Source organism: Equus quagga, chromosome 11, assembly GCF_021613505.1.
Source record: "Equus quagga isolate Etosha38 chromosome 11, UCLA_HA_Equagga_1.0, whole genome shotgun sequence".
NCBI classification, from domain to species: domain Eukaryota; kingdom Metazoa; phylum Chordata; class Mammalia; order Perissodactyla; family Equidae; genus Equus; species Equus quagga.
In genome coordinates, this window is record NC_060277.1 from 83,878,176 (window position 1) to 83,900,352 (window position 22,177).

At 42.3% G+C, this 22,177-nt stretch overlaps 1 protein-coding gene and 4 non-coding genes across 5 annotated transcripts in view; all 5 read left to right on the plus strand.

Moving 5' to 3' along the window:
• Nucleotides 1–588: 588 nt before the first annotated feature.
• LOC124248010 (U1 spliceosomal RNA) lies at nucleotides 589–748 on the plus strand. The gene has a single exon (XR_006890896.1). It is a non-coding gene; the product is annotated as a U1 spliceosomal RNA (small nuclear RNA).
• Nucleotides 749–9,521: 8,773 nt separating this feature from the next.
• On the plus strand, nucleotides 9,522–9,685 carry LOC124247986 (U1 spliceosomal RNA). Its single transcript, XR_006890875.1, has one exon. It is a non-coding gene; the product is annotated as a U1 spliceosomal RNA (small nuclear RNA).
• A 5,475-nt stretch (nucleotides 9,686–15,160) lies between these two features.
• LOC124247998 (U1 spliceosomal RNA) lies at nucleotides 15,161–15,324 on the plus strand. The gene has a single exon (XR_006890886.1). It is a non-coding gene; the product is annotated as a U1 spliceosomal RNA (small nuclear RNA).
• A 5,654-nt stretch (nucleotides 15,325–20,978) lies between these two features.
• TEX14 (testis expressed 14, intercellular bridge forming factor) overlaps nucleotides 20,979–22,177 on the plus strand; it is a 94,849-nt gene continuing 93,650 nt past the window's right edge. The window contains exon 1 of the mRNA XM_046676308.1: nucleotides 20,979–21,052. Within this exon, the coding sequence (XP_046532264.1) occupies nucleotides 20,979–21,052 (74 nt within the window). The remainder of the gene's footprint in view (nucleotides 21,053–22,177) is intronic.
• LOC124248042 (U1 spliceosomal RNA) lies at nucleotides 21,231–21,394 on the plus strand. The gene has a single exon (XR_006890924.1). It is a non-coding gene; the product is annotated as a U1 spliceosomal RNA (small nuclear RNA).

A 22,177-nucleotide genomic window follows, 5' to 3' on the forward strand; every position in this document is an offset into this window, starting at 1 on the left:
CGACGTCCCACATGCCACATCTAGAAGGACCCACAACTAAAATATACAACTATGTACCAGGGGGCTTTGGGGAGAAAAGGGAAAAATAGAATCTTTAAGAAAAGAATTCTGGGGGCCGGCCCAGTGGCGCAGCGGTTAAGTTCACACGTTCCACTTCTCAGCAGCCCCGGGTTCGCTGTTTTGGATCCCGGGTGCGGACATGGCACCGCTTGGCACGCCATACTGTGGTAGGCATCCCACATATAAAGTAGAGGAAGATGGGCACGGATGTTAGCTCAGGGCCAGGCTTCCTCAGCAAAAAGAGGAGGACTGGCAGTAGTTAGCTGAGGGCTAATCTTCCTCAAAAAAGAAAAAAAAAAAGTTTAAAAAGAATTCTGGTGCAAACTGGGACAGGTCACTTCTCCGACCCTTGTGTCTTTCAACATGTGGTTTGGGGAACTTTCAGACTACCAGTCCTCTCAAGAGTTCAGGATGTTTGATTTAATTTTATGCTACGTTATGGAACTTTTAGGTGAAAGTTTACATTAGAAGCCTACCTAAATGGTGGTATGTACCCTGGGCTATGAAGGCCACGGGCCTTAAAATCTCATACTTGTCACAGGGGAGATATTGTGATCATGAAGATGATTTTTCCCAGGGCAAAGCTTATTTATTGTATTCTGGATATCCTGATCCCTGTGACTTCCCTAAATGTGGGAAGGTGGACTGCATGATTTGGTAGTGGGAGACTGCCTTCTGCTCTGCCCTGACTTTTGTGTTTCGACTAAGTTTGGGAAGGTCTTAAGGTTTGTTGAAGGGTAGGCGGTGACCTGGTTTCCCAGGCTGATGTTAAGTTCCGGCCACAGGGATGCTCTGAACTCTCAACTGTATTTTTACTCTGTTTTTCTCAAGCCTGGACCACCTAATTTGTAGGGATAGAATAAATGCTATCCTTATTGCTGTTTCTCCTGATTTTATCTCTGGTGAAAAGAAGGATTAAGGTTTATTTCTGGCTGGTTTGTTGTTCTCTAGGTCATTTGGAAATCTGGACTCTTGAGGGTGTTGAAATAACCAGGATTGGGGCCGGCCCGGTGGCACAGCGGTTAAGTGCGCATGTTCTGCTTCAGCGGGGTTTGCCGGTTCGGATCCCGGGTGTGGACATGGCACTGCTTGGCACACCATGCTGTGGTAGGCGTCCCATGTATAAAGTAGAGGAAGATGGGCATGGATGTTAGTTCAGGGCCAGCCTTCCTCAGCAAAAAGAGGAGGATTGGCAGCAGTTAGCTCAGGGCTAATCTTCCTCAAAAAAAAAAAAAAAGAAAAGAAATAACCAGGATATATTACCCTCTTAAACAGCTATTTTTCTCTTCACTGCAGCCAATTTGGGACGTTTGAACCTGTTTTAGGAGGCTACAGTCTTCTGTTAATCCTTTCTACTTCAGACAGTTAAGTTGAACAAATTTGGCTCTCCTTTATTATTGGATGCTACACCTGGATTGTGTCAGGGTATTTCTAAAGGCCTCTTAGCAGTGTCTTGGAGAACTTAGTGGTGGCAAGTGGACTGTATCTGCAGGCGACTATTCCTCCTTTTTGTGCTGCTGATTGTGTTTCAGTTTCATGGTATGGTATGTTCTGGTCCTTCCTAATTCCCAAATCTACTATTCTGAGGATTTTCAGTGACTTCCACACTCGTGCTCACCTGTCTTGTAGAAGCAGTTCCCGCTGCTGCTTCCTAAAAATAATCTTTGTCTATACTTCCAGTCTCTCCTGACCCTCAGCAATCTGACCAGGTTTACAGTGTCTCAAGGGGCCTGGCATATACTTGGCTTATAAATTTAAATACTCACCTGATGATTAAAAATAGTCACCTGAGGGCCTGGCTTGGTGGTGCAGCAGTTAAGTTTGCACACTCCACTTCGGCAGCCTGGGGGTTCACCAGTTCGGATCCCAGGTGTGGACCTACACACTGCTTATCAAGCCATGCTGTGGCAGGCACCCCACGTATAAAGTAGAAGAAGATGGGCATGGATGTTAGCTCAGGGCCAGTCTTCCTCAGTGAAAAAGAGGAGGATTGGCGGCAGATGTTACCTCAGGGCTAATCTTCCTCAAAAAAAATAGTCACCTGAGTACTATTTCTGGGACTTTGTTTAAAACTCAATGATGAGAGAGACAAAGTGCAGATATTTTGCAACATGCTTTTTAAGTTTATATCAAAGTAACACGTATACTTCATTTAAAAAGTTACATAATTTTTTTAGGCTACAAGCCGAGTTCTTTGCCCACCTCTTCCCATTTCCAGGTTCTCTTCAGATGGAGACACTTTCCACTCTAAAACAACGAAAATTTGATTTGTCTGACATTTACAAACCTCCGTGTTTATAAATGAATATGTATTATATTATCCTTTGATTCGTTCATTTTTGACGTTGTCTATTTTCGATAAATGGTAAATGAGGATTTAGCTCTCTTGCACCACCGTCTCTTCTCTCTTTTTCTAATATAGTTTAAAAACCATTTGGTTAAATCAAATTCAACATTTATTTGAACATTCAGTGTTTATATTCAGACATTATTCACAGCAGAGCATGGTCACTGAATGTCATTAACTTTCCTTTAGTTTTGTTTTTCCTTTGGTTAGTTTTATTTTCCCTCTGTTTAGTTTTACCTTTTTTCACTTGGTTACTTTTCTTTCATGCATTCCTAATTCTTCCCACATCTTCCAGTAGCCTCCTGTTTTCTACAAGGTTAGTCTTATCAGGTGATCTTATTAGTTTAAATGGTTTTTGTTTTCCTGAAGATACTCTTTCTGGAGACATATCTGCTTCTGTTTTTCTTCTGTCTACACCCATTGCTTTTTCAGCTTACTGTGTAAGTGTAATAGTTTAAATGAGTATCAAATTCAAAGGTTGGAGTTACGTTTTCCTTCACAACTTCAAAGGCATTGCTTTGTTGACTTCCAGCCTCCAGAGGCTATTGAGAAGTCTTTCTGATTCCTGATCCTTTTTATGTGACATGTGACAGATGTTTCATTCTCAGAAAAGTTGAAGAATCATCTCTTTATTTTCATTGTTCTGTAATTTCCTAACGATGTGCCTTAGTGCTTCTTATACCCCTTCATTGTACGGGGTGCTTGGGGAGGGCCCTTTCAACCAGAAAACCTTCCATGGTGGGAAATTCTCTTGTATTATTTCATTGATGATTCCTTCTTCTTAGTTTTTAGTTTTTCTATAACTCTCCATATTTGGATATTAGAACTCTTATAATAGTTCTCTAATGAAAAAAAAAAATTCTGTTTTCCATCTGTCTTTTTTGCTCAACCCATGTATTCAGTTTTTTCTCTCTACAATTATATCACTAAGACCTCTTTTTTTGTTCTTGGTTTCTGTTTTGTATAGCTTCTTGTAGTACTTGTTTTTCAGATGCAAGGTCTTCTCTTATCTCTCTGAGGATTTTAATGATAGTTTTTGTTTTCTTTTTTTAGTTTTCTTCCCTTCGCATAGTCATTTTCCTCCAAATTGTCTTTTGGTTAGTTCATTTAGCTACTGTCTTTCATGTTAGAGGCTTTGTCAGGTGTCTGGTCATCCTTGGTGGTTCAGTAGTCCTTGATTGTCTTCCTTGTATTAACAAGCAGGGAGCTGATTGGAAGCCCTGAGGGCCGAGGTGAAGTGACCCCCTTTCTGCTTGCCTGCGGATTCATATGCCTCAGTCTTTGTAGAGGAAGCCCATGTCAACATCTTTGGGACTTTCTTCAGGGTGTTCACATTCCTCAGAGGAAACTTCCAGTATCCTGGAAGGTTAGGGCTTGTTTGCCAGTGTTCTGGAAACCAAATGGAGGCTAGAGGGAGGAGGTCTCAGTGCTGAGTTCAGCCTTTGGAATGCGTATGTACGTCCTCTTTTCCGTAAATGTTTATGCTTTCGTCTGCACTTAGGGTCTTCTCCAGAGCGTCTCAGTTGTACCCTCCTCCAGTCTTTCTCACCACTCTAGATAGTGCCAGGGTGAGTAGTTCCCCAGCAGCGCGGGGAGACAGGGGTTTGGACATCTCTTCTGAAATAGCTTTCCATCAACCTGGTTTCTTAGTATTCCCCTCATTTCACCTGGTTCTAGAGGTTCTGGTACTGTTAAATCTGGGGTTTTTTGAGGATTTTGCAGTGTCTGTTGGGTTACTTTTTAGTTTTCCCCAGAACTAGTTTAAAATTTTAGTATCCCAGGTCTAGTTGAGTCATTTATCATTTATAACTGTCAAAATTATGTTGTTGCTGTCCCCTCTGTCCTCTCCATTCTTGGGAATTGTTGCCTTTTTAGAAATTGCTTTACTGCAGTTTTTGTGAGGTTTTGGGAGAGAGTGAAATTTATAGGTTTTCAATACACCATCTCTACACAGAACCGAGAATTATTTACAGTAGTGAAAAATTGAATCAACCTAAATGTCCAGCAATAGGGGGATGATTATATGAATTATGGGCCATCCTTAAGATGGACTATCATGCAGAAATTTAAAATTATGCTTCCGGGGCTGGCCCTGTGCCTGAGTGGTTAAGTTCGCATGCTCTGCTGCAGGTGACCCAGGGTTTCATCGGTTCGAATCCGGGGCGAGGACATGGCACCGCTCGTGGAGCCACGCTGAGGCGGCATCCCACATGCCACAACTAGAAGGACCCACAACTAAGAATATACAACTATGTACCTGGGGGCTTTGGGGAGAAAAAGGAAAAAAATAAAATCTTAAAAAAAATAAAATAACATAAAATTATGTTTCCTATGTTTTTAATGAGAGAGAATAAAGTTAATTGATAAAATAATATATGCAGTAAGTATATGTTGTATTATCTCAACTATTTTATTATTTATTTTTTATTGCCGTAACATTGGATTATAACATTATATAGCTTCAGATGTACATCGTAATATATTTCGAATTCTGTGTTGATTACATCACGTTCACCACCCGAAAACTATAGTCCGTCACCTCACATGTAAGCTTAATCACCCCTTCTCCCCCTACCCCTTCCGCTATGGTCACCACCAGTCCAGTCTCCATTGCTATGTGTTTGTTTGTCGTTGTTATTATCTTCTACTTCTGAGTGAAATCATACGGTATTTGACTTTCTCCCTCTGACTTATATCTCAACTATTTTAAAAGAAATAAGGAAAACCCTACTCTAGAGGACCACAGTCTAGTGGGTGAGGTAACTCTGAATGCCAGACAGAGAGACGGCGAGACAGCAATATCGGCACTGTCTGGGCTGCTCTCAAGGTCACCCACGGGTGTTACTGTGTCCTAAAACTGACTCACAGAAACCAGACCAACTTCTGATACAACTCCCTAGTGATTTTACCAGGGTATTACTGCTATCTTAGTAGTTCCGGTAGTTACTTTTCACCTTGGAGTCAATCTTCTTGGCTCCACAGACTAGCAGTGATAAAGAAATGACTCCAGGGGGCTGACCGGGTGACCCAGTGGTTAAGTTCGCGCACTCCACTTTGGGGTCCAGGGTTTCGTCAGTTCGGATCCTGGGCATGGACGTGGCACCCCTCATCAAGCCATGTGGAGGTGGCATCCCACATGCCACAACTAGAAGGACCCACAACTAAAAATACACAACTATGTACCAGGAGGCTTTGGGGAGAAAAAACTTTAAAAAATTAAAAGAAAAAAAAAAAAAGTGACTCCAGGCTCCAGAGATTGAGGCAGGTGTTGGCCCATGTCTAATATAAAAAGCTTCACAAAAAGAATAGAGAGGCTAGGGTATGTGGAGACTTTTTCTCTGAGTCATGGTGGAATGAGCTTGTGTTATTGGGAATACATGTTTAACTTTGCTACAGTATGGAAACCTCATTCTGTATGCTTTTTTTATTCCCCCTTTTTCAAACAACTATATCAGAACCCAAGACTAATCCATTCAAAATGTCGTTTCAGAAGGCAATGCATGAATATTAGTCCTACAGCCATTGGTCAGATCAAGTTAAGAAAATCTTTTTGGAAGTGCCTCCTAGGTTTGATACCCAGTTCATTCACCTCAGCCAGCATGCTTGAGGTACTTACTGTGTACAAAGCTTCATGGTGGATGAGGGGAATGCAGATATTAGTGGACATAGTCCTTGTCACAATCAGGAGTCTATTTGGGGAGGGGGGTGGGGGACACATTATATGGCACAACAGACTGTAATAGAAAGATGTGGATCCTCAATTGTAGTCTCCTGTGTCCCTTTGAAGGTGGTTTTATATATATGTATGTAAATACAAACATATATGTTAATTTTTTGGTAACACTTTATTGAGGTATAATTCATATACCATACAATTCACCCATTTATTGCCTGGAGCCGAATCTTATGAGTTACAAAGCTGAGGTGTTACTATTAAAAGCAAAAAGCTATCCCGAGTGCTTCCTGTAGAGAAATTCTAAAATGTTGGGAGCAAAAAACAACCTGAAAAGCTGGAAGAGAATAGCAGTCTTTGGGAAGGATAGCTTATGGTACATTTGAAGAGAAAACCAGCCTCTCCTCTTTTTTTTTTTTTTAAAGATTGGCACCTGAGCTAACAACTGTTGCCAATCTTTCTTTTTTTTTTCTGCTTTATCTCCCCAAATCCCCCCTGGTACATAGTTGTATATCTTAGTTGCAGGTCCTTCTAGTTGTGGCTAGCCTCTCCTCTTTGTAATCAGTCCTCTATCTTACTGCCCACGTCAGTTCCCTGCTTGGGCCAGCTCTTTGGAGACCTGTGGGCAGTGTCGTCATCAGTAGTAAAACTTGAAAATAAAAGCGTCCTACTTTTGTAGCACCTGAAGACTCTCTCGTATCCCTCAACATGTATGTCGTTTTCCGGAATGCAGTCGCTGTGCTCTGTTTTATTGAGTTAGATTCCTCTAGCTGAAGTGGAGAAAAATCAGTTAGCCCTTTGAGGGTGGAGAACCTCCAGAGCATGAGTAGAAGGGTGGATGAGGACCAGGAAAAGCGAGGGTCAGGAAAGTGACTCTCCTCCCCTAGCTGGTGAAAGGTGAGGCTCAACTAGTTGTCATCCCGAGCTAGTGGTGACCCAGGACATCTTCAGATGCAGGGGGCAGTGTGATTTGTGTGGCAGAGAACTGTGTTCATGCTTTCCCTGATACTTGGTTTCCCAAAGGTTGTATTTATTTTCTTTCTTTCTCTTGTGGTAACAGCTTCAATGAGTTATAATTCATGTATCATACAATCCACCCACTTAAAGGGTACAATTCACTCGTTTGTAGTACAGTCACTGAGTTTTGCAGTCATCACCACAATTTTAGAACATTTTCATCATCCCCAAAAGAAACCCGTATCCTTTAGCAGTCCCCCCCCCCAAACTGCTCCTCCATCTCCTCCAACCCGGCAACCACTAATCAGCTTTTTGTCTCTATGAATTTGCCTGTTTCATATAAATAAAATCATATAATACATGGTCTTTTGCAACTGCTATCTTTCATTTAGCATAACATTTTTAAGGTTCATCCATGTTGACATGGATAACATGTATCAGTACTTTATTCTCTTTTATGGCCAAATAGTATTTCATTATGTAGATATACCCTTTGTTTATTCATTCATCTGTTGATAGACCTTTGGGTTGTTTCCACCTTTTGGCTATTATGAATAATGCTGCTATGGTCATTCATGTGCAAGTTTTTGTGTGGATGTATGTTTTCATAGCTCTTGGGTATATACCTACGAGTGGAATTGCTGGGTCATGTGCTAATTCTGTGTTTAAGTTTTTGAGAAACTGCCAGACTGTTTTCCAAAGTGGTTGCACCGTTTTACATTCCCACCAGTAGTGTGTGAAGGTTTCAGTTTTTCCACGTCCTCATCAACTCTTGTTATTATCTGTCATTTTAATTCTAGCCATCCTCCTGGGTGTGAAGTAGTATTTCCTGGTGCTTTTGATTTGCATTTCCTTGATGACTAATGATGTTAAGCACCTTTTCATGTGCTTATTAGCTATTTGCATCCCTCCTTTGAAGAAAAATCTATTCAAATCTTTTGCCCATTTTTATTTTATTTAATTTATTTTTATTTTTTGTGAGGAAGATTGTTGCTGAGCTAACATCTGTGCCCATCTTCCTCTACTTTATGTGGGATGCCACCACAGCATGGTATGATGAATGGTGCCAGGTCCATGCCGGGATCCGAACCTGCAAACCCTGGGCTGCTGAAGTGGAGCACGCACACTTAACCACTATGCCACTGGGCTGGCCTTTGCCCATTTTTAAATATCACAGTAGGCTGTTTGTGTTTTTATTGAGTTGTAATCATGCTTTATATATTCTGGAAACAACTTCCTTATTAGATACATGATTTACAAGTATTTTCCCCCATTCTGTGTGTTGTCTTTTCACTTTCTTGATGGTGTCTTTCACTTGTGCTTTTGATGTCATATGTAACCATTCTGTAACCTAAAGTCATGAAGATTTATGGCTGTGTTTTCTTGTAAGTGTTTTATGGTTGGCTTATGTTTAGATCTTTGATCTATTTTAAGTTAATTTTTGTGTGAAGTGTGAGGTAGGTTGTCCCAGCATTACTGTTGAAAAGACTGTTCTTTCCTCCATTGAATTATTTTGGCACCCTTGCCAAAAATCAGTTGATGGTCAGTATGAGGGTTTGTATTTGGATTCTCCAATTCTGTCCCACTGATCTACATGTCTGTCTTTTTTTTTTTTTTTTTTTTTTGAGGAAGATTAGCCCTGAGCTAATAACATCTGCTGCCAGTCCTCCTCTTTTTGCTGAGGAAGCCTGGTGCTGAGCTAACATCTGTGCCTGTCTTCCTCTACTTTGTACGTGGCACACCTGCCACAGCATGGCTTGACAAGTGGTGTGTAGTTCTGCACCCGGGATCTGAACCAGCAAAGCCCAGGCCACTAAAGCAGAACGTGCGTACTTAACCCCTGTGCCACTGGACCGGTCCCTACGTGTTAGTCTTTAAGCCCGTACCTTACTGTCTTTATTACCGTTGCTTTGTAGTAAGTTTTGAAATCAAGAAGCATGAGTCCTCCAACTTTGTGTTTTTTCCAGATGTTTTCTATTTTGTTGCTATTTCCTTTAAAAATGGGTTGTAGCCTAGGCACTAAGGAATTGTTGCTGGGCAGGTAAAATGGATATTGAAACAGCATTGTGAGAAGCTGCAAGAGTCTTTGGTTGCTTAAGAACCTCAGACTCTTCAGTTTCCTTAATAGGTGTGAAAAACTCCAAAGCATTTTATTTACAGCTGCTGTATCCTATATTTCCCAGACAAAGGTTAAAGCGTGTTCTAACAAGCTAGACATAGGGAGAAAAAAAAGGAAAAAGGAAGTGATGTCACATGGGCAGAGGTGTGGATATGCAAATAACAGACGCAATGTATGCTTGGATCTTCAGAGATGCTAGTATTCTGGAGATGTCAGAAAAAAAATTAGAGACGATATGGAGGTTTCTTTTTCTTAGAATATCTAATGATACTGAAGTGCGTCTTGTGGGTACTGACTCTTCTAGTGACCGTATATAAAAAGTCTTGTGCGTACAAGGGTCTGGATGCCGACGAGCTGAGCAACTCATACTTACCTGGCAGGGGAGATACCATGATCACGAAGGTGGTTTTCCCAGGGCGAGGCTTATCCATTGCACTCCGGATGTGCTGACCCCTGCGATTTCCCCAAATGTGGGAAACTCGACTGCATAATTTGTGGTAGTGGGGGACTGCGTTCGCGCTTTCCCCTGATAACTTGTGTTGATAAAGGTAGCTAGTCTTTAACTAGGTTAGTTCGTTAATTTGCGTGTTTCGGGTTGTGTATTTTCTGCTTTTTTATCGTCGCTATTAGGGTGAGTTCAGTAAGGAGGGGCATTTTTGACCTTTGTCTGTTATGCTTGTTGTCGGATTTCTGGGTCAGGAGCTTAGCTGAATTTGCACCGTAGTTGGCATCAGCAAGGTGGCTGAAATTTTTAGGGAAACAACATGCAAGTTGAGAAAAACAACAATCAAAGACTGGTCTTTGGAGAATTGCCCTAATTAGAGCAAGAGAGGAGAACGGCCACCTTTGAAAGAAGCTGGGGAAAGAGCAGAAGTGACCATTGTAGTCAAGTTTTCCAAGAAGAGGTCGCTGCTGATGGTGCTGAGGGGTCCAAGAGAATGTGCCCTTTCGTAATCAGTAGTCATTAGTGACCTTTGAAAAAATTCAGTCATTTTTTGCATTTGGTAGAGTTGGGGAAAATGGCAAGAAAAGAAGCATAATACATGTTGGCCACATTTTAATTTGTTTTTCAAGATTTTGTTTTTTCCTTTTTGTCCCAAATACCCCAAGTACATAGTTGCATATTTTAGTTGTGGGTCCTTTTAGTTTGTGGCATGTGGGACGCCGCCTCAGCATGGCTTGGTGAGCGGTGCCATGTCCATGCCCAGGATCTGAACCAGAGAAACCCTGGGCCCCGAAACAGAGCGTGAGAACTTTACCGCTTGGCCACGGGGCCGGCCCCCACATTAGTAATTTCTAATGAATGGTGATGAAGACCAAGGTGATCGGTTTGAGGCTGAAGATGAAACAGACTTACTCAGGAACCACCAGTTGCTATTGTCAGGCTGCAGGAAATTCCCCCTGCCTCCCAGGTTCTTTTGACTGGTTGAATTAAAAACCTACATAAGACAGATTTACAGGAGGGGAAAAAAACAGTTTAATTTGTACTTAGGTCTCAGAGAAATGGGGCCTGAAGAAATGACCAAAGCAAGCAGCTTTTGTATGTTTTAGACAAGGAAACAATAAATATATGAGGAATTGACAGGACAAAGAAACTTAGACGTGGGTGCTTAATTAGTGAGGAATCTAAGCAGAATTTGGGCTTGAGGCAGTAAATTAGTAAAGAAGTAAGAGGGTTTTGATATCAAACCTCGAGTGAGTTCACTCACCCGTTGCGCAGCAAGCCAGTCTCTGACACCGGGTGTGGTGGAAGAAAGTAGGAATTTTATTATTGCACAGTGCTGAGCAAGGAGAGAGGGCAGCTAACGCTGAAATCCCAAACTCCCTGAAAAGCTAAAAGGAAGGGTTTTTATTTGGGGTTTTAGGGAGGGGAGGGGGAGCATATGGCCTTGCTGGTCGGAGTTTTCCTACCAGCCTGTCTTTGGCCTTGAGACTACTTGATGAGAGGAGGGAGCCAGTGACCTTGCTGGTCAGCAGCTTTCCCACCAGCCTGTATCTCTTTGAGGGGAGGAGATAATGAATCCAGGTACTTGTCCTTGGCGGTCTCTGTCTCATGGAGGATAGTGGATTCCCGAGCCAGGAAGCCAGGGAATAAGCAGGGGATGAGTGTTTTGGTTTTAACCCCATATATGCTGGGTTTAATGTGGGCAAACTGCTATCAGGGTCGGTATCAGTTTGTTTATATGGGCTTCTTGGCCCTGAAGTCCCTAGCTCTGGATATCTCTCTATCTCTTGGTGCAGAGAGGGTACAATTCACACAGGAGATTTATTCTGTGCTTTCAGGGGGAACAGAGAGAGAAGGGTCAGAGTGCCCTTTTTGCACCAGCTGTTTTCTCAAGTAACTTCAAAGTAATCAATATGCCACTGCGGCAGATCTTGGAGCGGCCTGCTGTGAGCCCCAACACTGTTTTTATAACCCATTTTACAAAGTAAACAATCAGTACATTTTAGGAGCTCCCCGTAGTCCCTGGGATTGAGAATACCTTCATTTGTTGCATTGACCGCATCACATTGAGAGGGTCCTAATCCTTTGTTCTCTTAGGTTCCCTGATGCCAGAGAGACTTTAAATGCTCTGGAGGATTTCCCAGCTTTGCTCTCAGAAAAATTCTCTTAGTTCTTCTAACCCAGTGTTTTCTCCACAGGTTAATAGACCCTGACTGTAATGCAGCTTGATTATACATCAGTCTGTAAGCCATTGAGTGCAGAGGTTAAGAGTGTGGACTCACTAGCTCTACTGCTGTCTAACTGGGTGGTTTTAGGAAATTAGGTAACTGTCTTGTGCCTCATTTTCTTCATCTCTAAAATGGGGAATAATAGTAATAGTACCGACCTAAAAAGGCGTTGGTGAAAATTAAATAATATCTTGTTAATGCAAATAACCATTTTATAGATAAGAGAGAAAAGGTGAATTTTACTTGAACCAGGCTGAGGACTACAATCCAGGAAGGCAGTCTCCATAAAAGAAGACAGCCTTTCTTGGGGCCGGCCCGGGGGCCCAGTGGTTAAGTGTGCACGTTCTGCTTTGGAGGCCTGGGGTTCCCCGGTTCGGATCCCGGGTGCAGACATGGCACCGCTTGACAACCCATGCTATGGTAGGCATCCCACATATAAAGGAGAGGAAGATGGGCACGGATGTTAGCTCAGGGCCAGTCTTCCTCAGCAAAAAGAGGAGGATTGGCAGCAGTTGGCTCAGGGCTAATCTTCCTCAGAAAAAAAAAAAAAAAAGACAGCCTTCCAGAGAAGCATGGTTAATCAGTGCAGGTTTATACTTTTTTAGAATAAAGAACATACATTAGACATGCCCAGGATACATATTCATCAAAGTTTCAAAGAGATATTCAGTTGCAGATTAACAGGTCAACATGACCTGATGTCCAGGAAAAGAAACTTACCTTCGGGAGTACTGATTACCCAATTACCCAATACTGGCATCTTAGAAAAGGAAGTATGCATCCATATCTTCAAAGAGTGCATTCTTTTACTTTAAGATAATGCTTAATACATTCTTTACTTTAATGGTTAAAGTAGATGTACCATATATGTTTGATAAGCCGTAAATCAGGCTTCTTTAGTTCTAGCCAAATCAGCTTTAAACCAAATAAGTACCCCATATACCTCAATATGTGAAAACTTCTTGTCAATCTGTAAAGCCATAGACCAGTGTTTGACATCTAGGAGCTATTCCACAAATGTGATGTTAAACCAAGGAATTAACCCCTAAGATCCAAGTGAATGAAAGGAAAGCGAGAGAACAATAATGTAGGGGTACTAAGCAATTGAGAAAGGTTTCTTTTCTGGGTAAAGGGCGCCTGTGTATGTTTGAAAGGAGAGGAGCTGAATCCAGGGCAGAGGAAGGGATTGAGGCCAGAGAGGCCGGAATTGGGAGCTTACTTGGAATCAGAAGTTTAATAAGAAAGCCAATCTCTCTTCCTTTGATACAACAGAGAGGCTGGGCCCAGTGGTTCTCAAACTTCAGAGTTGTAAGAATTCCCTGGAGAGTGTGTTTTAAAAGTGCACACACCCGGGTCTCATCCGCACACATCCTGATTCAGTAGATGATGTTGATGCAGCTGGTGATAGCTTGCACTTTGAGAAACGCTAATGGGAAGGGGAATTCATTGTACTTTTCAAATAAAGAAGCAGCTAAATTATTCTCACTCCTGTAAAAAGGATATATGGATGTGATTGGATTAGGGTTGTGGTTCTCAGTTCTGTCAAGGTCGTCTTATAACAAATAGAAGTTCCCTTTACTATCCTGAAGATGTTCATAGAAAATATAAGCTGCATATACTTCTTCCACAAATGATATAATGTCCTAACTGTAATATAAGGGAGAAATAAAAATAAAATGTCATAATAAAATATTTTAATATGTAAGTGCTTGGCATGACTACACAAGGAAAAAGTCCCCACAAGTGTTCAAAACTACCCCTTGGCGGGCTGGCCCGGTGGCGTAGTAGTTAAGTTCGAGCACTCCGCTTTAGCAGCCGGGATTTGCCGGTTCGGATCCCGGGTGAGGACCTGCACCGCTCATAAAGGCACGCTGAGGCAGCATCCCACATACAACATAGAGGAAGACTGGCACAGATGTTAGCTCAGGAGAAGCTTCCTCAAGCAAAAAACCAAACAACAAAAAACTACCCCTGGTAGTGGTAGCGTGGTCATTGAGAACCACTACTTTAGCTGGAGATTTGAAACAGCAGGGTAGAGGGATTTAAAAGATATGTGTAAAAGGAGCGCCAAGTAGCAATGAAGATGTCGTTACAGTTTTCTTGACTTTGGAGTAGGAGGGTCACAACTTCCTCCAGCAGTGCTGGGGAAAATGGGAGTAGGGGGGATGATTGTTGGATCTAGGATCAGATAGAGGAAATGTGCTATGCTGCAGTGTAAAGGGAGCAAGATGAGGTGGCTGAGGGGCTAGGGAGTAAAATGGCATCTAGAGTCTGAAGAATCAAGTAAATGGAAAGGTCAGACTCCCCTTTTTGGCAGTAGGTAGACTGGAGGCCAAGAGTAGCTTATCTTGGTTCAAAACACGTAAAATGTTGGGGAAATAGAACAGCAACAAAACAGGCTTTTCAGATATATTACTTACCTAGCAAAAAAGTGAAACTCTCAGAGATAAGGAGAAAGAAAAGATCCAGAGGGGAAAGGTAAGAATGGACCCTGTGAATTCCCTGAGGACATCTGTCCATCCTCAGAAGTCCAGGGCTAGGTGCTAACAGACCACCGGCAGGGGTAGGAGTGGGGCCTGAGGTGGGTGGGACATCTGACGAGACTTTCTCCCCATTCTGTACAAACAGAGGAACAGATGCAGAGGCTTAGAAGCTTATCCAGAGTCATGCAATGTGAACACTGAATTGCAGTCCAGATCTTGGATTAGAAAACCCTCGCTCTTTGCAACACACCCCGCTAGCAGGTAGCCACGACATTCTCAATTCGACTCCCTGCTCCAGCCCCTTTCGGAATAGGAGGAAATGGTACCAGGCTGGTGTGGAGCATAGTGTCCAGGGAAGGCGTGAGGCTGGCTGTCAACTAAAGGCTCATTCGCGTCAGTTTGCTCACGAGGACTTCACACAATGAGATCCGAAGACCTTCGGCCACGCCAAAAATTGGGAGAGGGATGGATTTTTATCAGGAAAATAGCCTGATAGGCGTCACTTAGGTCGGGGCAAGTGGGAGGAGGAACCGATCTTCCAAAGCAGCCCCGAGGCTTCGCAGCCTTTGGCCTCGGGGAGCGCTGCTGCCCGCTCAGATCCACCAGCTGCGAGTGACGTAATGCCGAGAGGTGGAGTATGTAGATGAAAGACTCCGGGCGTTTTGGAACCGCGTTCCCTGGAAGGATATGCATGATTATCTAGTATTACCGATACTAAGATATAGTATGAAAATCTGTGTCTTGGGGTGCTATATGTAGATAAAGGCCAATTGGAGTCGTTTCGGAGTAACCTGAACCTTACAGTGGTGTGCACAGTAACGGGTAGTGCCAGGGTCTGACTCCAACTCATACTTACCTGGCAGGGGAGATACCATGATCACGAAGGTGGTTTTCCCAGGGCGAGGCTTATCCATTGCACTCCGGATGTGCTGACCCCTGCGATTTCCCCAAATGTGGGAAACTCGACTGCATAATTTGTGGTAGTGGGGGACTGCGTTCGCGCTCTCCCCTGGCTTACTTGTGTTTTAAAAGCAGGTCTGTACTTTAGTGGGCTTTCTTTGTTTTTGGTGTTGTAACACTAGTTGGTGTCATACTGTTTTTCCAGCTTTGTGGGGCCTGTCTGTAGATAATTACTAATGTCATACTGTTTTTCCAGCTTTGTGGGGCCTGTATGTAGATAATTACTGACTACTGGAGATATATCAATCACACTGGGCTGGAGAAGTGAAGTTTTTAAGTACTGCGACGCAACCTACTGCAAGGGTAGGCTTGTTAAAGGATTTTGAAAGTTTAGTATGAAAAGAGGGAGTGTTACCTCTCTCTCTTTTTTTTTTTTTTGGACTGGCTCCATTTTGCAGTGGTAACATTTTGGATATGTTGGGATGCGGTAAAACATGTTATTAAAGTTAATTTCAACTCTTTGTCATTTTATATGTGGCTACTCAAAATTTTGAAATAGTTATGTTGCTCACATTCTCTTCTGTTGACGTCGCTTCTCCCTTGTTTTGAAAAAGTTTCCAGAAGACCTTGCTGTATTACTTATGTAAACTCACATGCTTGCTCTTTCTGGAATGCCCTGCCTTCCCTCAACCTGGAAAATGCGTACTTGAACATTCAACTTCTCTCCTGAAACTGCCTGAGATCCACCCAAACTGCCACTGAACCCAGGATGGAGTTAAACAGTAGGAACTGTAGGCGTGGTGCCTAAGGCACTTTTCAAATCGAAAGAAGAAAGGTGATATTTTAGGTGGAAGAAAATGTCATATATAATATAGTAATCTTTTTATCAGTGCAGTCATATAATTTTGATATATTTTTTCATGGAGGAAGGGGCCCATGAAGGCAAAAACGTGTAGGACCGTTCAAAGTCATAATCTGGTCTTCACTGAACCTAGTCCTTACCCCTTTTATTCGTTCACCACTCTTCCTGTAGTTCTGGCAAGTCTGTTTCTCTACAGATTGTGCTCTTATTGCAGGCAGAATCTCTCTCTGCGTTATTACTCTTAGTATCTCCAGTGCCTAGGCTAGTAGCTGGCACCTTAAGAGTTTAAGTCGCTGTGAGTAAGTGAAAAGTATACATACATATAAGTTATGACTTGCAAACAGGTGGTTTTTTTTTTTTATCATTAGCAGCACTCATAGAAACTCAGGGATACTTTGTGAATGCTGAAAATACTGGAGTAGACAATGTGATTATCAGAAATAGAGTTCCCTCAGCATAGCAGCCTTTGAGTACCTGTGAAATCTAATCTCGGGGGGATGCAGATAGTCCTAGAGGTCTCTGAGCTGTGGCCAGCCTGGCATTCATGGATACCACGGAAACAGCCAAGTGTTACCTTCCTCCTGTGAAATCAAATCTTCTGGGATGAAATTAAGAAGGTAGTTCAATAATGAAATGATGTTGTATAATTGAGGTGGGCTGGGTCACACTTTGTGGATGAGGATATTTAGCAAATGTCCAAATAGAGTGACTGTAGTTTATATTGCAATTTATATGCCCCAGTGGATGGGAAATGCAGGGCCAGGGCAAATGTGTCTGAAGTGAATGGGTTCATTTCTCTGCAAACCAGGTTGTCTGTAGAAAGTTTCCTGGTAGTGGATGTTTAGATTCAGTTGTGTTGGTGCCATAGACTTCTTGACAGTCACACTTCTTTGTGAACTTATATAAAAGTTGGTTTTTAAAAATTACTGAGTATACGTGCCACATTCATTATATTTCTGAGCGTCAATCCCTACATAACCCCCATGAGGCCAATGAATGGGTGGAAATTCAGAGGTGGGGATGAGACTTATGGACTGAGTGAGGAGCATGTCTGTAGAGACAGAACATCTGAGTTGGCAGGGACAGCCATGATCTGAGAGAGCTTGGTAGTGATACCGAACCTGAAGTCAGTTCGCTCACCCGTTGCGCAGCAAGCCAATCTCTGACACTGGGTGTGGTGGAAGAAAGTAGGAATTTTATTTTTGCACAGCGCTGAGCAAGTAGCAAGCTAACACTGAAATCCCAAACTCCCCGAAAAGCTGAAAGGAAGGGTTTTTATTTGGGGTTTTAGGTAGGGGAGGGGGAGTATATGGCCTTGCTGGTCGGAGCTTTCCCACCAGCCTGTATCTCTTTGTGGGGAAGAGATGATCCAGGTGCTTGTCCTTGACGGTGTTTGTCTCCATGGAGGATAGTGGATTCTGGAGCTAGGAAGCCAGAGAGTAAGCAGGGAATGAGTGTTTTGGTTTTAACCCCATATATGCTGGGTTTAATGTGGGGAAACTGATATCAGGGTCGATATCAGTAGGTGTGCCAGTGCCACTCTTCCTCAGGTATTCGGGAACTCGCCAAATATTTGCTGTACTGAGGGAGGGGCTGTACTACCCCATCTCAGCTTATTTTAGGCCTTTGAGTTACTTACTCATTGTAGTTGATTGTTTTATTCTGTGTGTGTGTATGAATATATATATTCACTATAATTATTTCTTTTTTTTTCCCTGCTTTTTCTCCCCAAAGCCCCCCAGTACATAGTTGTATATTTTAGTTGTGGGTCCTCTAGCTGTGGCATGTGCGACACCGCCTCAGCGTGGCCTGACGAGAGGTGCCATGCCCGCACCCGGGTTCCGAACCAGCGAAACCCTGGGCCGCCGGCAGCGGACGCGCAAACCTAACCACTCGGCCACGGGGCCGGCCCCAGTGTAATTATTTCTAATTAACATTGTTCCTAGAGGGTAAATTCAAGCACAGACAGCTAAAATATGTTAAAATCACAATTTGAACCTAAGTCCATCTGATACTAAAGCTTGTGTTCAAAACTATTTAAATACTATGCTAAATACTTCTTGTGGTGGTTCAACCAGGATTTGTTCTCCTTAATATGAAGAAAAAACAGTGTAAGAATGTTATTGAAAGTCTGTAACCTGTATCTCACCAGGTAACATATCACTTTAGTTCATTTCTTTCCAGAATTTTTCTTAAGGATGCACATTTTTACAAAATTGCAGGCGTAGTATACATAACATTTTATATCCTTTTTTCCTCTTAACCTTATATAGTAAAAATGTTTTTCATGTTGTTAATTATTTTGTTACTATTCTGTTTGCTTAATACTCCATTTCCCTGTTCCTTTGCTATCTAGGGTTTAGGGGTGATTCTGGTCTTTTGTAATTGCAAATAAATCTATGATGAACACCCTTGTGCATCGGGCATTGTCTTTCTCTAGAATTACTTCCTATAGGTAAATTAAAACAAATTTCTAGGTCAAAAGGTATGAACATGTTTTGGCACTAGATGTATATAATTAGGGTTAAATTTTTTTCATTTAGAAGTAATATTATAATCATGTAGAATATTTAGGGGAAAATGCATTAGTCCATAGTTCTCTATTAACACTAATGGAATTAAGTTCGTTTGCATCTTGGTATGTTTCCTTTAAGTCTCTTAAACTTTGCCTTTTTGGAAATAATTTTGATCATACTATATATTCAATTTAATATGCTGCTTCTTTTGCATGCAACATTATGCAATTTAGGCTTCCTTCTCATTCTTACTTAACAAACTTGAATTTTTGTTTGTTTGTTTTAAAGATTGGCACCTGAGCTAACATCTGTTGCCAATCTTTTTTTCTTCTTCTTCTCCCCCTAGCCCCGCAGTCCTTAGTTGTATATTCCAGTTCTAGGTCCTTATGGCTCTGCTATATGGGACGCTGCCTCAGCATAGTTTAGTGAGTGGTGCTAGGTCTGTGCCCAGGATCCAAACTGGTAAAACCCTGGGCTGCTGAAGCAGAGCGAACTAACTTAATCTCTCAGCCACAAGGCTGGCCCCTGGAGTTCTTCTTATAATAAATTATGAACTCTGAAATTAGACATCTGGGCTTTGAAAGATGAAAGAAATGGGGGAAAAGTAATTTCTAAAGAATTTAAAAATATTTGTCATATATCACCTCTCCTCCCCCACTTAAGGCACTTCTTAAGATGACTAAAATATTAAAATAATAGGGAAAACTACTAGAAATTACCCTAAGAAATCGTCATTATTCACAAGGATATATCTACAACGCTGTTCATTGCATTTATATATATAGTGGCAACAAACTGGAAGCAATAGAATTTTAATCATATAAATTATCTATGACGGTATATAGCAAAATGAATGAAAAATGTTATAAAGCATAAATATATATGAACACATACATTAGAAATATATATACACAAAGAATTGGACTTACTATATATAACAGCAAACTGTTAACTGGTAATTTTGTAGTGGGATTATGGTTTATTTTAATTTTTAAAAAACACTTTTCTGTCTTTTCCTAATTATCTGCAAGGGAAATTTATCACTACGGTAATAATTAAAAATATCCTCCAGAAAAATAAAACAAAGCAAAGCTTTTTAAAAAATTATGCCATGGGGCCGGCCTAGTGGTGCAGTGGTTAAGTGCGCATGTTCCGCTTCAGCGGCCCGGGATTCCCTGGTTTGGATCCTCAAAAAAAGAAAAATAAAAGCTAACTAAGAGGGGAATACCACTGAAGGTTTCCAGAATATGCCACTCCAAAATATGCCACTTTGGCATCAGGATTATTTTGAGGTAAAAGCACTCGAAAAACTGCAGGTATTAGAAGAGCATTCTGACCTCCTCTTTTCCTCCTGAAAGCGGGAGATCAAATTCTCATGTGAAAGGTGTCTTCCTTATACCAGGGGAAGAGAAACATTCCCAGAGAGGGGCAGTCAAAGCTGAGAGAATTCTGTCCAGACAGACCTTGTTAAAATAATTCTTACCTACCTTTAGCCTCCTCATATATATTACTTTTCCACAGTTGCCTCTCTTTGTTCAACTTAGTATAAAAGCATTTAGGGTTTGCCACTCGTTTGGTTCATTTTCTTATGAGGGCTCCTGTGTCAGGTAAACTTACGTTAAATAAATTTGTATGCCTTTATCTTGTTAAACTGTCTATGCCAATGTAATTCTCAGGCCCAGCCAGAGACCCTAACAGGGTGGAGGTAAAGTTTTGCCTCTACATCACCAAAGCCTTTGATATTACAGTTGCTGCAAAGGCAATTGTTTTGCCCAGAGCATCTAGCCCCATCAAGGGCAGAAAGGAAAACACAAGGTGTCATCTATTTTTGTTGTCTGAAAAGAAGGAAGGAGCACTCGGTTTGTTACCAAATCCAGGCCAGATGCTGCTTCCCTTGCGGGAAGAACTGCAGAGATTTGAATCTTGGCGAAGCCGGCTTTGGGTCCCCTGCTACATGGGGCACCTGTCCAGGAGAGGAATGGGCTGGGTAGGGGTGGAGGGGATCAAGGCTGCATTTTGCCCCCTTTCTCTTACTCAGCCCTCACAGAAACCTTGTAGGTAGGCAGGCAGTATTACTGCCAACTTACGATTTGGGGAAATGGAGACAGACTGAGAGTGTGACCTAGTCCCAGAGTGGAGCAGCGATTCAGACCTGGGTAACCACTGTGTTGCCTTCCCCTCTGCGGGCCGCTCTCCACTGCCTCCTACATTGCCCTGCCCTGCCGCGCAGAATGCAGACTCGTCCTGACAAGTCCACGCCAGAACCTTTGCGTCTGCCCGGAAAGGCAAGGAAGTTTAAAGCCTTTCCAGATACCCCTATGGATGATCGTCTTTTAGATCGTCCTGAGGGCTAGCTAGAGCGAATTTACCGCTTCTCCGAGAAGCAGAATGACGTTGAGTGACGACAGTGATGACAAGAGGCGGGGATATGTAGATGAAAGACACGGTGACTGCCGGTTGGAGTGAGTTCTTCATGGGGAACACTTTCCACTGAATATCCAAAAGGATGTACCCTGATCTCTGTCATATAAATAACCCTTCAATTTCGAACTTAAGGCCTAAAGAACTCGGAATATAATTGACCATGACTTTATAGTGTGTTGAAGACGATGGTGAGGTGCCAGGCGAGGGGAGCAACTCATACTTACCTGGCAGGGGAGATACCATGATCACGAAGGTGGTTTTCCCAGGGCGAGGCTCATCCATTGCACTCCGGATGTGCTGACCCCTGCGATTTCCCCAAATGTGGGAAACTCGACTGCATAATTTGTGGTAGTGGGGGACTGCGTTCGCGCTTTCCCCTGACAAACTTGGTCTTAAAAGAAGACTACTTGCTTATGTTTTCCTTTTACAACTTTTATTTAGGGTTTAGTGGCTTTGTAGCATGGTCATTATTAGTTAAAACCTTGGGGTCGGCCTGTTAATTAACACCTTGCGGCCGGTCGTATGGCTGAGTGGTTAAGTTCGTGTGCTCTGCTTCGGGTTTGGCCTGTTCAAATTCTGGATATGGACATGGCACCGCTTGTCCAGCCATGCTTACGCAACAACCCACATGCCACAACTGGAAGGACCCACAACTAAAAATACATAACTATGTACTGGGGGTCTTTGGGAGAAAAAGGAAAAAAATAAAGTCTTTAAAAAAAAAAAGTGGCTTCTTGATGTGTCTGTCATATGCTCATAAACAGATGCCCGGGTGTGTGCTTTTGCATTTTCCGGGAATGTTTCAGCTATTGTTCACAGAGACCTCTTGCAGTGAGGGCAGGGTACTTTACATGGTGGCTTGTTTTATTGTGTTTGTGAGGATGTCCAATCTTCTAATACTGAGAATTATGTGATTAGGGGTTTAACTTCCTGCTCCTTATCTTTCTTTTTCAAAGAGTTCTGTATTTTATCCATGCAGATGAATTTGCTGGTTTAATTTTTATTCTAGCTGTGGGAGGCTGAAATTATATAGAGGGAGAATTGCTGAATCTTAAAATAGTGAAATGTACTTGGAGTCAAAACTCCAGGGGGCACTACCAGGATCAAGTAGCTGCAGGAGCTAGCTTGTTAGAAAAGTGCTTCCCCAATGTTGAGAACCTTGG